The sequence below is a fragment of the Lycorma delicatula genome, chromosome 8 (genome assembly GCF_047948215.1).
Source record: "Lycorma delicatula isolate Av1 chromosome 8, ASM4794821v1, whole genome shotgun sequence".
NCBI lineage: Eukaryota > Metazoa > Arthropoda > Insecta > Hemiptera > Fulgoridae > Lycorma > Lycorma delicatula.
Window position 1 is genome coordinate 57,306,532 of NC_134462.1, and position 17,397 is coordinate 57,323,928.

The following is a 17,397-nucleotide window of genomic DNA, read 5'->3' on the forward strand; positions in this document are numbered from 1 at the left end:
TAACTTAGGTTTGAGCTCAAACATACATATTATATCTACTAAGCCTAAAAGTAGGAAAGCTATGAATTGGATGTCCTTGTAAGTTAAAAAAGCTGATAAAGAATATAAAAAACAAGACATTCAAACACTACATGGAAGGTCCTTCCCTTTCGAGTAGAGGTGTTGTAGAAGGTCACAAGAAGACTTCTTCAGCCTTATATATATAAAATGCTGAATATGCTACAATATTAACGTTGATACTGTTAATGTTAATCAATTTTTTTTATATTTAAAAATATAGATTAAATGTCAACATTAAGACTTCAGAGATGAAGTAATGATAAAATAATTTTTAGCTCAAAATTTACTGAAAATACTTAACATTCATATAAAAATACCAACCACTTATAATTTAAGGATAAAGAAATAAATACTTTTATAAAAACATATTACTTTATTTTAAACAAAAGGATGTTACAAGAAAAATCTCCTCCTACTAGTTTCAATTTCATGTCTTCTGTTGGTCTGGATCCATTCATATTCACCGTACTTGCTATCAAAAGTACCACGTTGTAAAGACTGAAGTCTCAAAGTGAATCGAGGACCTAATTCTTTCAACTTAGGTTTGGCATTAGATGAAAATTCATACCTGAAGAAGAAATGTTGGATAAAAACATTTTACATCCTTATTTTAACTGAATTTCAGTAAAATATTAAAACAATCTTATAAATAACAATTTAATAAAGTCAAATCTATAGTACTTTGAGAATGCACAGATAGTTGTTTATCTTCAGTAGTGTAAAGAACTACTGAACCCAGATGAAAAGGTTCGTAAACTGTTTTATAGTGTATTTCTTTCCTAATCTCACACGTTACACAGTAATTATATCACTCCAGTGAACAGATCTCAAATTTGGCTCCCATAGATTAATCGGATTAATAAAAAAAGAGATGTGGCAACCCCGTCACCCCATGGTTTTATCATGGCAATCAACTTATCTGGAGTCCTTTTTTCTTATGTATTCCAAACATTTTTCTGTTAGAATGATATTATTATTTACTCTGATTCTTGTACTCTTCTAAATGCAATCCACTTTGCAAGAAATATTATAATTTCCAAGGTGATGATGATTCTGTGTCATCAGAATCATCATCATAATCATCACTGTCACTTTCACTATCTTCTTGTAAAGAAATAATAAATGATCATATAGTATCGTCAATAATGTGTTCTTGTCACATATACACAGTCTGTTCAAAAAATAACTGAACTTTTTTTATTATACGCCAACCGATATATTTAGTGGCATGCGGTTGCCAGTATTGTGTTTCGCATAACCTCCTCTGTAATCACATGTTCTTGGATTGTTGATATCTTGTTTAGTTTTTGTGTTACTATACTTGAGTACATGTTTAACTGTTAGTAGTGATTTTTTGATGACTGAACTTTTGTCTCGATGTCATAGCCATAAACCAAGCTTTCATCTCCCGTTATGATCCTTTCCTTTGCATCAATGTTTCATCATCATTAGCTTGTTCAAGAAGTTGCCAATAAACGTCAACTCGATGTTCTTTCTGCTGTTTTCATCAAACAAGGAACAAACTTTGCTGTAACTCGATGCATGTTCAATCTTTCAATCAAAATGTCATGACATAATCCAATCGTGATGCTAACCCTTTCTGTAAGTTCTCTGGGAGTAAATCGGCGATTTGCACACACCAGATCATTGATTTTCTAAATGTGTCATCAGTTGAAGTCGAAGGCCTTCTTGGTCGAGGTCATCTTCAATTGACTGACAACCACTTTTAAATCGTGAAAACCATTCACAGCATTGCGTACAACCCAGAGCATCATCTCCATAAGCTTGTTTCAAAACCTGAAAAGTTTCTGTGAAAGTTTTCCCTAGTTTCACACAAAATTTTACGTTGCATTGTTGCTCCTGAAAAACATATATTACAAAAATCACTACTAACACAAATATGTTGCACTCAAATAACAGTGACAAGAAAACTAAATGAATTATCAGCAATCCAAGAATGTGTGGTTATAAAGGGGGTTATGCGGAACAAAATGCTGCCAACCACACACGACTAAATACCTCTGTTGGTGCATGATTAAAAACGTTCAGTTACTTTTTGAACAGACCTCACACTCAGCTTCTGCTTCCTTAACTTTATCACAATACACCTCCCAAATTTTTTCTTCATGTTGACCACTTTATTTTTACATATTGTTTGAACAACTTTGATATTAAAACTTACGTTATGATTTGTTACATATCCTTTAACTTCTATCTGAAATATCTCGAAAGGTCATCTAGCTTCATTGCAGGCTTTTCATGGGGTTGTATTTTCTTAGAGCAGAGAAAGAAGTTTGCTGATTTTCGGCTAATTTTTCTAGTAACTGCTTTTTCTCCTTTCTCACTCTTTGGAATTGGGATTGGAAAACTCCACACACAGCTGCTGTTCTTTCTTCACATTTTTTTAATCTGAATCTGGAGTTTATCTTTCTTCTCAGACTTCAGAAATCAATCACCTTCTTTTTTCATAAACTCCTACTTATTATTTTCTGGGCCTGCTATTTGAATTTTTTGTTTTTTATGGTAGACTGAAGTTCATTCATAAGTATAAAGCATTTAACATATATAACATGTAAAAAATGCAAAGAACCATTTTTGTAGGAAATTTTGTCAGCTTCAATTTGTATGTATTCAATTTTTTTCTATGAGTGATAATTTTTAAGATAAAAGCGAAAAACTAAAAGCACGTCACACCTTTAAAGGCGCCATTCAATCTCGTCATCCATCACCCACCAGGACTTTTTATTTTCTTAAAACTTAGGTACCAAAGAACAACTGTGACAATTTTCAAAGCTCTGGGATTTATTTAACTCAATTTGTCTAACTTAACTGGGCTATTACTGAATATTAAAATAATTATTACTTAATAATAATGAATAATTGATTCCCTAGTCAACAAAAAAATAAACTTTTTTGTCTATCTAGAATCGCACATGGTAAAATTTTCACTAATTTTGAGGTGCTGAATTCAGAACTTGTGTAATAACTTCTGAATTTGTACAATACATCATGTTTTTTAGATAGATACAATTTACACATATGATTTATTTATCAATAAATGCATAATCACTGTGAAATCAATAATGTATGAAATCAATAATCTGTGAAACCAATAATTTATTATTTATGTGTGTTCATTTAAAATTTGTTTAAATTAACTAAATTTTTATTTATTCAGACACAGATAAATTGAAATACATAAATATAATTTAAAATAACAGTTTCTAAACATCTAAATCATTTGAATTTGTCTTACCTTTAAATATATATATATTTGCTATTTTTAAAGTAGGTTGATAAACTTTTTTGCTTTAACAATATTTGATCACTTTCTCTGAATAAAATCAAATAGTCATCCTTCATACCAGTCATCCATGGTACCAATGCTCCATGATCAGAATATCCTAATGGAAACGTTCCCTTGCTCATCGCTGAGAGCCTAAATTTTCAGGAAAGAAGTCTAAATGGGAGTGTAGAAATGAATTTTTAATGACATCCTACATCCTAAACATTTATAGTTTCTAACAGCTTATTAACCAAAAAAACATAGTATTCATCTTTCTGTTGCCTAAAAAATCACCAAAACCTCTTTGAAGGACTTTCATGCAGCTAGTTTACATTCGCTAAGTTTATCGCCAAAAAAGATAAAAAATTCGGTCCTTAAGTAGTTTCTTTATTTGCTGACTGATAAAAATATACCATCTTTCAGCTTACCATCATTCAGTTTAGGAAAACTTATTTTTAAATGATTAAATCCTGGTCCATATTTGTCTAGTGCCTTTACAAAATTTTTCATGAGTCCAAGTTTTGTGAACTGGTGGAAGAATGAGCAGTAAAGACCCTTCTAACACCAGGTAGACCAAATATATAGGTTCTGTATTTAACTACAAATGCGCATCCTACAATATTATTCTGATTCGATCCATTTGTGTAAATTACTACATCTGGATTTGTCTTAAAGAAATAAATTTTTTTTATAAAATTATGATTTACATAAAAACTTTAAGTGGTAATAAAATGTCAATAGCATATTTACAATCAGCACCCAAATTATAGTCAGCAAAATTTGTTTAACATGTTAGATACAAATTTTGTGTTGACCATTAATTATTACAGAGTACTGAAATGACTTCAAAATATTTAAACTGACAAACATCTGCTACAAAATAGATCTAAAAGAAAAATTACCTATGGTGTCTAAAAAATATGTAATCACGTTGATTATGAAAAGTAACGACCCGACGTCCTTTAAATTCAGGATTATAATGAAATATACCATTTAACATCCTTGCAACAGTCAGACCAAGTCTTGTTGAAAAATTGTTTAAAATTAATTCCGGCCGATGTTTTGTAATGTTTTTCCAACTTTTCTGTTAAACAAAATAAAAAATTCACACTAATGAAAATATTAAATATTTGTTACTTAACAAAAAATAAAGGTAGAATTACATCAATTTTTTTAACTAATACTGTTTGATTACATTAAAACAGTCAGCCATTTCAAAATTTGTAACTAGTATAAAAAAGGTAAAAAGTATTTTTTTTTTTTTACAAAATTCCAATTAAAATATGTAAAATTAAAAACAATTACTTTCATACTACAATTTATAATATTATGATTAATAATTCATATAACTTTTCAGATAAATGATTCAATTCAAATCAACATTATTATTAACATCTAATCAAAAGCTTAAAAAATGATTATTATTAATCATGTGCATCAAAAGCTTCTGGAACTCTAAGTTAATAATTTTAAATGGAAAACAGAACTACAAAATGATAATCTATGAAATTTCACAACCCTGATGAACAAACACTCAACATACATCATCAGCTAGGTTTAAATGAAGAACAATCATTATTGATTATCAGTAATGATTTTTTGTGAGTATAAAAAGCTGAGCTTGAAGAAACATGTGTTACAATCAATTTGTAGAAAAGATTTGTTGATTTTTTTTTAAATTTTGATTTGTTTCCTGAAACTTAATTCAATAAAAGTAAAGGGTAAAATTATAAGTTACGGCAGATAAAAAGCAGAAGACCTTGAACAATAACAGCAGCATTTTTGAAAGATGTTACAGAAAATTCAGTAGACATCAAAAATTAAATCTATTTTCTTTTAAATCACTTGTATAGCTATCTTAATTTGCAGAAGATTGCAAATTGAAGATTCAAATAAAAAAACAGTCAAAATCTGGAAAAAATTATGTCTTTAGACATCAAAAAACCTGCTTGCTACTATCAAGAGTTTCAAAAATTCAATCATGTTTCCATTTTGAATGTTAGTTTTCTTTACTGATAATCTACATTAGTACTTATGCACCTCTTGATGTAAATACACACTTCCAAAAACTATATGAGTTTATAAAAATAGGATGTATAATTTCATGAGGCAGAATCATTGGACACAACCCACCGGGTTGGTCTAGTGGTTAACGCGTCTTCCCAAATCAACTAATTTGGAAGTCGAGAGTTACAGCGTTCAAGTCCTAGTAAAGCCAGTTATTTTTACACGGATTTGAATACTAGATCGTGGATACCGGTGTTCTTTGGTGGTCGGGTTTCAATTAACCACAGATCTCAGGAATGGTCGAACTGAGAATGTACAAGACACTTCATTTACACTCATACATATCATCCTCATTCATCCTCTGAAGAATTATCTAAACTGCAGTTACCGGAGGCTAAACAGGAAAAAGGAAAGGAAAGAATCATTGGACACAAACGTGTCTTCTGCTTTGTACTTCTGCAACAGTTTGTTATGCTGTTTTTTTTTCTCTTTAGAGGGTGAAAAATGTTTTCACATTATCATTGCCCAGATTAAAATATTAAAACAAGAAAATAACAAACTAAAACTTGGCTAAAAACTAAAAAGAACAAAAAAATTACAACTAATATCACAGCTAAAATATTACTTAAAATTTATATCACAGTTGTAAAAATAAAATTAAAAAACATAAAAATAAAAAATATAAAGTTTTACTAAACATAAATAAAATTTAACAAAGTCCGAGAGGGGTGTAAAGGACCCCATCTTGAATAACAAAAAGATTAAAACACTAAAATAAAAACAAAAACTAGGTTAAAAAACTAAAATATTAAGAAAAACTAAAACTTACAATTAATATCACAGATAAAATATCACAAAATACTTACTTAAAATTAATATCACAGTCGAAGTCTTAAAAATAAGATGCAAAAATAAAAATAAAAATTTTAAAAAAACAAATAGAATTTAACAAAGTTCGAGAGGAATGTAAAGGGCCCCTTCTCAGATAACAGAAAGATAAAAAAACTAACATGGAAAATATAATAATTATAAGGAAAAACTACACTGAAAAAATGTTCAACACAAAAACAAAATATATATATATATATATATATATATATATATATATATATATATATATACAAATAAACATAAATGAAAGTTTTACATACAAAAACAATATTAAATTTTATGCAAAAAAGAAATACTTCATAAAAATGGCAACACCCAATCTAAAACTTCCTGATCATTGCCAGGATTTGACAAATGTTCCTGGACAATTTAAATTTACGGCACAAGGGCGCATAACGTATGCAATCCACAAGGATGTGCCACACAGTCAAGCAGGAGTAGCATTGCATGCATAGTGGTGCATCTTCTGCTGACAAGAGATACCTTTGTGACTCTGGTATCTCCTAACTGCAACTGACAGAGAAGCACCTCCTCACAAAAAATTTTTCTGCATGAGGAGTCCCATGGCAACATAGAATCTTTAATGTTTCAGAGTTTTTTATCTACTGTAGCTGTCTAATCACCTCATCACTTTGCTTGAAAAGAGTGTTTTATACAATAAGGTCAGCAGTAGCAACACAAGAGGTAAAGGGAGGTTGACTAGATGCATCTTTAGCAGCGGAAGCTGCATATTCATTACTTGTAATTCCCACATGACTAGGGATTCAGCAGAAACTCATTTGTGTGTTGCAATGATTCAACTCAGAAATTGCTTTATGGATTTTGATGACAATAGGATGTCCAGAGTAGAAATCTTCTAAAGCTTGGAGTGCACTACATAAGTCACTATAAATAAGGATATGTCAGTATTTTGGGTTAATGAAATTCAAAAATTCAAATTTGGGTAATGAGACTCATTGCATAGTGCCATTCACCCATCAGCATGATAGTTTCCATCTTGGTTTATGGTTACATTTCTAAGATGGTGCAACAGCACAGAGTGTAAATATGAGAAGAAATAGTATAGGATGTTGTTATGTAATTGTGTAAGGGTATATGTTGTAATTTATATAGTGTTCTTGGAGTAGTTTATATGTATAGTATAAAGTGCCTGCAACTCGGCGTGTAGTAGGAAGAGAAGCTGCAGAGGCTAGGGCCGTGGGAACGCCCCAACCCCAATGTCTTAAAAAGTAAGACTCCCTGTCGGGAATTGTTATGCTGCTGGAAAAACATGAATGTTACTGCTGCTGCCAAAATAAAGCAACACACTGTACTTCATATGAGACAAATATATTACTGAAAGAAGTTTGAAATAAGCAAATCATCTTGAGAAATTTTTGCCTCCTTGCTCTCACCTAATTACCTGACCCCCAAATTCCTTTTTTCCTCGAGGGATTCACAGAAAAAGACAATCTACAAGAATATCTTCAGTATGTTTAACAATTTAAAATGCAAATTTTAAACAATTAATTAAAAAAATCATAATACAAACACTTCTTTGTTCATTCTAAACTATGTGATATAAGATGAATATACTTTCATTAACACAAATCTTCAATAAAATAACGAATACTTCCGTTTTAGGTAAATGACTATTCTGAGGTATAATAATTCAATTATTTTACTTAAAACAACTTGCATAAAGATATTTAAAAAGAAAGCTATTTTAATAAGTAAATAAAAAAATATTTACAAGTTATAAAAATTTGTTATATATTGTTTTAAGTAATAATATAAATTGTATGTAAAAAATTTTCTAATTTCATAAGGTGTAAGTAAATTACAAAATACTAAAATTGTACAAAATCTTTTTACCTTCAGTTCATTAGTAGTTTTTACATTACTAACACGAAAATATGCTGTTGGTCCATCTGGTAAATGAATCAATAGCAAACCACCTAAGATTGTAAAATTAAGAAGTAATATAATCATCATTTTAAACAAAATTAAATATTTACAATAAAAAAAAATGATCACCACACTTTAGAAAATATTTCATCCAGTGTTAAGATCAAATAAATAAATTGAAACCATAAAACTCAATTTTGGAGAATTATTAACTAATATAATCTCAATAATGTCAATAATGTCATATAATCTCAATAACATAATATAATCTCAATAATGGTGGAAGTACAATAATACTATGTCATTTCATCCAGTTTCATTGCTTTCCCCATGCATCCTTTCAATTCTTATTACCATACCAAAGTTTCAACTCAAATCTTTGACATCATATTATTCACATCAATTTCTATAGATAACATATTATATAATTACATCTCATGTTTAATACGTGTGAAGCAGCTTGTATTAATAAGTACAGTAATTTATTTCCTGTTCCTCATTTACAACCTCCATGTTATATTCTAGTTTGGAAATATTAGCTTTTTAGTACAATCTTTCATACAATCGATTGATTATTTCAGGTGAACTTCAATCACTTTTTTCTTTATATACAGCAGTTTAAATTACCTGCATTTTTAAAACACAGAAAGGGCCTGATGTCATGTACATAAGAAAAAAAAAGTGCAAGTGTTATAGTTAAAATGAGCACAAACTATTAAATCAGAGCAGAGGGTTAAAGGTAATAATAAATCATAGTAACATGTTGCTCTTACAACAATAAATAAAACTTTTTTTTTATTACATGCATTCGAATAAAAAGCTCCATTATTTCAAAAGCATTGTTTTTTTTTTTTTAATTACAGTAAGTGTTCAATTCAAAAATCTAATGTTAAAAGTTCTTTAACTAATGATAAAAATAACTACTAATATTGTTTTAACTACTTATGGCACATGTGCTCAAAGAATAATCATTAACATCTTCTAAATTGTGATTTAATTTGTAGTTATTTTAGATATTTAATATATTCTTATATTTACTTTAATATTATTTTATATATTATGCTTTAGATAATATGTAGGCTTCACCCAGTTCTATTTTTTTATTACATTTCCAGCTAGATAGTTTAACAATACAGCATACATTTCACTACATAAGAAAAAATATGCTGATTAGATTAAATTTTGCATATCTTGATGTTCATGATTTCCTCTAACTAAAAAACATAATTTCATAATGAAATATTCTGGAAAGACACATGCATATGTAAAAAATTTCATATGAATTGCCTGTTTTTTGCTTGGTAACTCCAGACTGAATGGACTATTTTGGATGAAATTTTCAGAATGATCTCTGTATATGGGACACTGATGCTATTTAGATCTGGTCACTACCAGTTAAACAGTTGGTGATATACAGTCACAATGGATCCCATATCTCAAAATTTTAACTGGATAGTAAAATAATTTTTTACGTAATTCTTATCTTGCATATTTATTTACAATGCAAGTAGAACAAACGGAACATTACTTTCATTTACATTTCCTTCTAAGTAGTAGTCTGTTGAGGGTGAAGCCTATCCTCAGAAAGCCAGAATTGCAGTGTGCATGTAGCGGTCTGGTATGGATGATGTTTGCTTGAGACCAAATGTGTGTCTGGGCACAGGAATACATACGCATTTTCTGCAAAAGCTTGCAGAACCTGTTAGTAAGTCCGACACTGCTTTGGTGCCCATAAATGGGATTCCCCCACCTCAAAAAAGGGAAATTCTGGGGAAATTCCATTTTTTAATCCATGGAGTAGCAGGCCTACTCACTCCTGGCCCAATCTATTTTATCTATTATATCTGATCAAAATTGAACTTATTTATGTAATACAAAGTAATAATTAATATGCCTGCAATAATACTTTATTTTGATCTAATGAAATTACCTATTCTTACAACAATGTTTTATTTAATAACATATTTGATTAATGATACGTGTTTTCTGGGACATAAAAAAAATCATTATACATGAACTAATGGTAAATTATAAAACAGAATTTTAATGTGATTGCTTCAGTAAATTATTTAATGGAGATATCATTAACTCAATTAAAATACTTTAAAAAATTTATATTGAAAGGATACTTGGCTGCTTTCTATCTTCATTGATAACAATTACATCAGTGAAACCCCTCTGTTTAGCACTTTCAACAATCTTCTTAATACTTGCTCTACTTCTGTACAATGAAACTGAATTTGGTATTACTCGACTTAGTTCTACTCCGAATGTGCGTGTTTTCTGGAATAAACATAAATGAATAACATAAAACATTAAAATAAACATCTCCCACTACAAATTCACCTATTTAATCAAAATTAAATTCAGATTACTCAAAGAAAATAAATTTAATGCTAAAATTTATTTAATTTAGATATGATTTAGCTATTTTTTTAAATACTGATATTTATAAATAATATAAAACTATTATTTGTATTTCAGTTAACTTATACCATAATCTTCAGCATAAAACAACAGTATAAATAAAATACAGTTTGTTTTGTTTATGTATTTTCTTTCAGTAAACAAAATTGAACTGCATTCAAATAATTAAAATACAATCAAAAGCAGATTATTTTTAATTTCAATTAAAATACATTAATTCTTTAAAAATGTATAAAAACGGTTCAGTTTTAAAAACTAAGAATCCAGTTTTCCAGCATTTTTCTTATTAAATTTACTAACCAGAAATACTTTTCGTAAAATTACATTGGGGAACAAAAAAGAATTTTTTTTGTCTCACGAAGAAAAATATGTGATTCTGATAGTATCTTTTCAACTGAATTTAAATATGATATCAGTTTTCCTCATCATGCAAGGTTTCCGAGAAAAAGGCATTTATAATTTCAAAAATTGTAATACTGTCTGCATTTTTAACTACACAATACTCCAACATTTGACTCGTCTTGAAAGTAAGATATGATGATTCTCTGCTATAATTTGCCTGTGGAGTGTCCCTCTTGATGGTCCAACAGTAATTGGCCAGCATATTAGGATTCCATTTGCCTTGATACCTCTTTTCCATAGCCACAATCTCCTGATGAAAGTGTTCCCCGTGCTCATCGCTCACTGCGCCAAGACTTTTCAGGAAGAAATTAGGTGCAAGTGCAGGAAGTTTACTTTTAAGGACATACTACAACCCAAATTTTTATAAGATGTATAAAATCGTTGACAATATCACAGTAATTCTCCACCTTTCGATTTCCCAAAAACCTCTGAGTAACATTTTTGAAAGCATGCCAAACTGCTTTCTACAGTGGATTCAATAGCTCCTCAAACTTTTCATCATGCATTAGTGATCATATTTGTGGACCCACAAATATTCCTTCTTTAATTTTTGCATCACTAATTTTAGGAAAATCCTGTTTTAAGTACATGAAACCAGGAGTACTGTCCACAGCCTTGACGAAATTCTTCATTAATCCTAATCTGATATGTAAAGGAGATAGATGCACATTTTAGGATTGCACAATGGGTCATGTTTTACATTTTTCTGTTCAGGAATGAGTGATTTGCATTTAGACCATTCTTTTCTAATGAAATGTTTTTTTCTGTCCCTACTATTCCAGTCACACAAAAAACAACAGTACTTTGTGTAACCAAGCTGCAAATCAAGAATAAGTGCAATTATCTTCAAATCACCACAAGTATTCCTTTCATACCCTGCATATTGAAGCTTTTCCAATATAAATTTTAAATGTTCATATGTTTCCTTCATACTAGCAGAGTGAGCCATAGGTGCCGATGGGAATTTATTAAAATTATGCAGAAGCACAGCTTTTAAACTAAGTTTAGAGAAATCACTGAACAAGCACCATTCTGTTCATAAAAAAGTGTCTCCATAAGAGAAGAAATGTCATTACAAAACACTAAGCCACTTTCTTCAGAAAAATAGTATTTAAATCCAGAATGACGATTACGATAAGTACATATTTTTATATTCTTCTGAAGAAGATTCCATCCTTTTAGCCAGGAAGCAAGCATTTCAGACTGTTTTTTTATATAACTTAAAAATCTCATATGGGATCATTAGGAATTTCTTGAGTCAGTAAATGAGACTCAAATGAACTGCTTTGTTCAAAAGTTGTATCATCAGAATCTGTTTATTTTTCTTCCTTACTTCCATCAGACTCTGAGCTCTCATCATCTAATGTCACATGTTCTGGAGGCTTTGGTATGGGTAATTCACAGTGAGGAACAGGTCTCATTGCAGATTGCAAGTTAGGGTACACCACTGTATGTTTTGATTTTGATGTAATCCCTTTAATGTGTGTTAAGCAGAAATAACAGTCAGAAGAGTGATCTTTCGGTTCCCTCCAAATTATAGGGATAGTAAATGGCAAGTGACATATGCCATTTTTCCATACAGTGAGAAGTGTAGAACATGATAAACAACAGATATGTGGGGCTCAGGCCCATGTTTGGTCCTCGACTTTACACTCATAATAAAGTTCATAACACTTTTTTACTAATGGAGTAAGGTTTCAACTTTGGGACTTAGCCCAAATTTTTATGTATGTGGTGAAGCGTCACTTCGCCACATACATAAAAATTATTAGGATGATTTAAACAAACTTTACCTATTTTGTAACTAACGACTAATTAAAAGATATTAAGTTGTAAATATGTAATATACAATAATTCAGACACACAAAACATTCACAATGATTTGTTTACTGGTTCACTACTATCTCACAACTGGCACTGTTCTGATGAATGTGTGATACACTAGATCATGTTTGTACATGTCTAAACACATCTGAACCTCCACAACAATAGCAATGCTACCATTTGAGTTAGCTCATTTGGTTCCATAGTATTTACAATGCTCTATGAGCTTTTACTTGACAATGGACAAAAAAATGTTTTAAAATATTTAAAAAAATTAAAATAAAAAAACTGTTGGTGATGGAGAAATTCCAAATACATATATGAAAACAAGATAAAAAACTGCATTAAGTACTCATAAGACAAAAATCATGTTGACCAGTGTTATCAACATAATGGTAAAAGTATTTAGCATAGCTTGGTTCTACACTATGATTCTTGGTTCAGTACCTGATAAGAATAAAAATTCTTTTTTTATGCAACTCGTTCATCAGGGTAATAGATCTGTAACTGAATATATCATTCTCAACACTATCTAATTAAGTAAAACGAGCAACTGTTTAAGAATAAAGCCTTTGAAACTGATGTCAAAATTTCATAAAGTGCAAAAAAGAATTATTAAATTTTGTGTGTATTGAATGCTTTTAACATTTTTTCAGACACTTTCTTTATTTGAGAGGTTTTTTAAAGTAAATCTAAAAAAACAAGCCCACCTATAGAGCTGTAATTCCAAACACCTTACTTAATTAGAGTAAGGTCATATAGCCAGTCGGTTAATGTGGCTACTAGATTGGTTTGATTTGACTAACTGTTATAATCTTCACTAAAATTTAAACTTGACTTATATGGCAGATTATATTCATTAATTACTCAAAAAATTCCAACAAAACACATACTCAGATTACAGTAAACGTTAATGAATCATAATAATATGAGATAACAGACTACATGTTAGCAGACCTACTTTATTTTTTTAAAAACACAAAATAAATAGTACCAAAAAAAAAAAAATACAGTTGAGGATTAGTACAAAAATAAACACCAATGGAGAAACATGTCAAACACCCGAATGATTCAACAATGGACCAACAAAAGAAAAACAGAATAAATTTATAGCTGCGTAACAGTTCTAAAATCAAATTATGGATAGAATTCAGTTACTAATAAAAATTTATTTTAGCTAAGCGTAACTTTTTAAATAAGACTAAAAATTACTACAATGTGCATAAAATATTAACACAATTAAATACATCAAAAAATATGTGGCAGTTACAAAATTTGACACTTACCTGCAGAGGATTATCAGAATAGGTAATCAACACTTTAGGCTCATAGTCCATTTGAAAATAACTAGCATATTCATCTGTGTTAATATCAAGGTTCATTTCTTCAATTCTCTCTAAATCTTCCTCATTCTCTGGATCAAGTATTGTATCATCTTTCTCTCTCGTATTCTCAATTGTTCTAGGTATTTTAGGTTCTTCGCCAGCCATTTTTCTCTTTTTTCTTTCATTTTTTTTTAGCTACAATTTAAAAAAATAAACTTGTTGGTTTATTTAATTCATTAAACTTGTTGGTTTAGCATAAAGCAAATGATTTACACACTGAATTTCCAAAATCTACAACTTAGAATATAAAAACAATGAAAATATATAAGTCAGTAAATAAAGTTTGATTGAAAATGTGATACTGAAACCTTGGCACTACTGACAAAGGTACACAATGTTACTAAACATTAATTTAACCACTTGTTTAAATCAGAAAAGTAATCGTTTCATTAAAATATATTCAAAGAATTCTTTAACAGGTTAATTAACACAAGAACCTGCGACCATAAAGTTAACTAACACAAGAACCTGTGACCATAAGGTTAACTACCAACTTCCACAGCAGAGTGATAGAACATTAAACTTTCACTCAGAAGGTCCTAGATTAGAATCCGTCAGGCAGAAAATTTTCATACATTAAAAAATGTCCATGTTGCCATATACAAACTTAGAATTTAACTAGTAGATTAGCAATCTAAAAAAAACCATATTCGATTACCAACCAATTACTTTCCACCCAATTACTCTTGGACCACAAATACCTTTTCTGGAACCACCAAAACTTGTAATAAAAAGAATTTTTTTCTTTTAAAAATAAATTTTTTTACATCATTTTCACATATCTGTTAGTACACAATCTCAACTACAACTTTAGTATAAAAAGTTTCTTCCCCATTTTTTGGTAGGTGGCCCATATACTTTCATTGAAAAAAATCAAATTAAATTTTTTATTAACTGTCACTGCTAGCTTATGTGTACCATTATTATTATTAATATTCCAAATTCTTATATAAGTTTGTATATTTTCATACAAAAAAAATTTTCTGAAACTGCTATCATGAGACACAGTCATGATGATCTTGGATATAGTATAAATTGTTTTTACTTCTCTAGAAGGAAAGCTGCAATATTTATACTTTTAATCAAGAATAAACTGGTGAACCAAAATCCAGCAATCTAACCTTTTATAGTCTAACATCTGTGGTGAAGTGATAGAGTCTCAGGCTTTCATAAAGTCCTCAATTTAACTCCCAGGCATGGCATTTTCATACAGAAAAAACCTCACATACTTTTAAACCAACAAGCCAAACCAAATTTATTAAATACAATTATACTCTTAAATAATACTTTTTAAAACTCCCATAAGATCTTTAGTTGCTGTAATCACCATCTTCTGTGATTTGTGCTGCTATTCTCACTCTGGCATCAGGTGATTTTTTTTTTAAGCAGACACACATTTAGAGTGTTGAAAATCATTCTATTGGATTTGAACTATACCTGTTCACTGACTTTTGCATTTATAAATAACTTAGTATTTCAAAGCATGTTAAAATTGCATTTTTTCAAAATATTTTTAGAATATTCAGACTGTCAATTTTGATGCGTTCTGCATCAATAATGAATTAGCAAACAGCCCATCTTAGAAACTGTATATTGTCATTAATGGCTGTTAAGTGTTCATCGTACCTCTGTTTAAAACTACATTTAATCTGAATAATGCAGAATGTTGTGCAATTTGATCAGTTCAGTTTTAGTTCATTGCTGATATGATAGAACGATAGTTCATTGTACCTATTATTATGCTACACAAACTATGAATTTCAAATAAAAGAAAGTGTTTTTAGGCAAAAAAGAACAATCAACTGTTTAAAAAAAAAACCTGAAAGAGAAAATGCACATTTATTTGTTTTTTTTAAATCTATGTATTTTTTTCTTATGTTTTTAAGCATAATTCTTAAAAATTTTTAGTACATACACTACTATAAGTACTAGACTATTACATACACTACTCTATTTACACACAGTATTTTTAATAGTGAAGATCTGTTATATATTAATACATATTTGGAGAAACTTCTGTTTATTACTTTTATCATGTACATAATAATTTAGTGTACTGTAATTTATTTTATTATTTACTGTTGCACCTTAATACAATAGTGCATGTAAATACTGAACTGCAGTACAGTATTGGGTCATTTTAATACAAATAACATTATTAAAAATTATTTTTGGATCAACCGCGATTTTAGATATTATGACCTTCTTCCCGGTTATTATCGTAGATAATTAGGAGCTGACTGTATAAATTTAAGAAGCCTTGACCCCTTTGTTTCAGTTAAATTTTTAAATGGACTTATTGCATGACAACTGCTGGTAGTTCTTGCAGAGGCAGAATTACCAAGAGTCATCAGTGATGGCTGAAAAATGGAAGAGATATTGAGTCAGAACAATTTCAAGGTTTAAACATTGCACAACAAGCACGTCATCATAGATATGTTTTGGCCAAGAAAGAAACAAAACAAACTACATTGGAAAAATAAAGTCTCATACTAATTATTTTTGTAAGTTTTTTAAAAACATATTAAAAACGTACACTTTCAATAAGAAAAGCGTAAGACAAAACTGTCTGAGCTGAATACCATACTATTCAATAAACACAGCACACACTTTCAATATAAGAACTACTTGCTTAAAGAACAATTATTGCAAGTGTGTTAGCAAGTTAACAAAAACAAAAAAAATCATAGTTTCAAAAATTACTTTATAACTACATATATCATTTAGAATAGACTATATTTTACTGCAGGTTAATTCTTATGCTCAACACAGTAATGAATAATAAGCACAGTAGAGACTAATAGTGAATACAGTAAAAGTATCATACATGATATGATGTGAAAAAAGACAAGCACTTAAAATGTGATAAACCTAACTTGATATTTATCAAACACAAATGTACAGTAAAATACCACCAATAAAAACAATTTTTTTTTCCTTTTGCCAATCGAACGTAAGTAGAATATGACTTACGCTACACAATGATTTGAGTGTTAAAAAAAAATTGTTCTTGAAATGTTACATACCTTCTTTTTTTCTCGTCTTTCCTGACTGACAACATTCTTCCGAATGGTTTTATTTCTAATGTGATTAGGGCATTGCAACTTTTTAATCTCATCTTTAGATCGTGTTTTTCCCATTCCACATAAGTTCTATAAACAACGCACAAATAACTTCAGCAAACTTAACCCCAACACTCACGTGTGAGCAAATGAACAATCGAGTTCC

At 29.6% G+C, this 17,397-nt stretch overlaps 1 protein-coding gene across 2 annotated transcripts; it reads right to left on the bottom strand.

Annotated features, from left to right (window-relative positions):
* Positions 1-413: 413 nt before the first annotated feature.
* On the bottom strand, positions 414-17,397 carry LOC142329043 (putative ribosome production factor 1). 2 transcript variants are annotated; one of them, XM_075373303.1, is made up of 7 exons: positions 17,196-17,397; positions 14,071-14,304; positions 10,261-10,414; positions 8,099-8,181; positions 4,249-4,430; positions 3,317-3,499; positions 414-628 (listed from the first exon to the last, which is right to left on the bottom strand). In XM_075373303.1, exons 1-6 carry the CDS (start codon positions 17,307-17,309, stop codon positions 3,319-3,321), a joined length of 948 nt encoding a protein of 315 aa, XP_075229418.1. In that variant the 5' UTR covers positions 17,310-17,397; the 3' UTR covers positions 414-628; positions 3,317-3,318. The 2 variants fall into 2 exon arrangements, with proteins under 2 accessions (XP_075229418.1, XP_075229419.1); XM_075373304.1 differs by lacking the exon at positions 3,317-3,499 and having other exon boundaries at positions 17,196-17,395.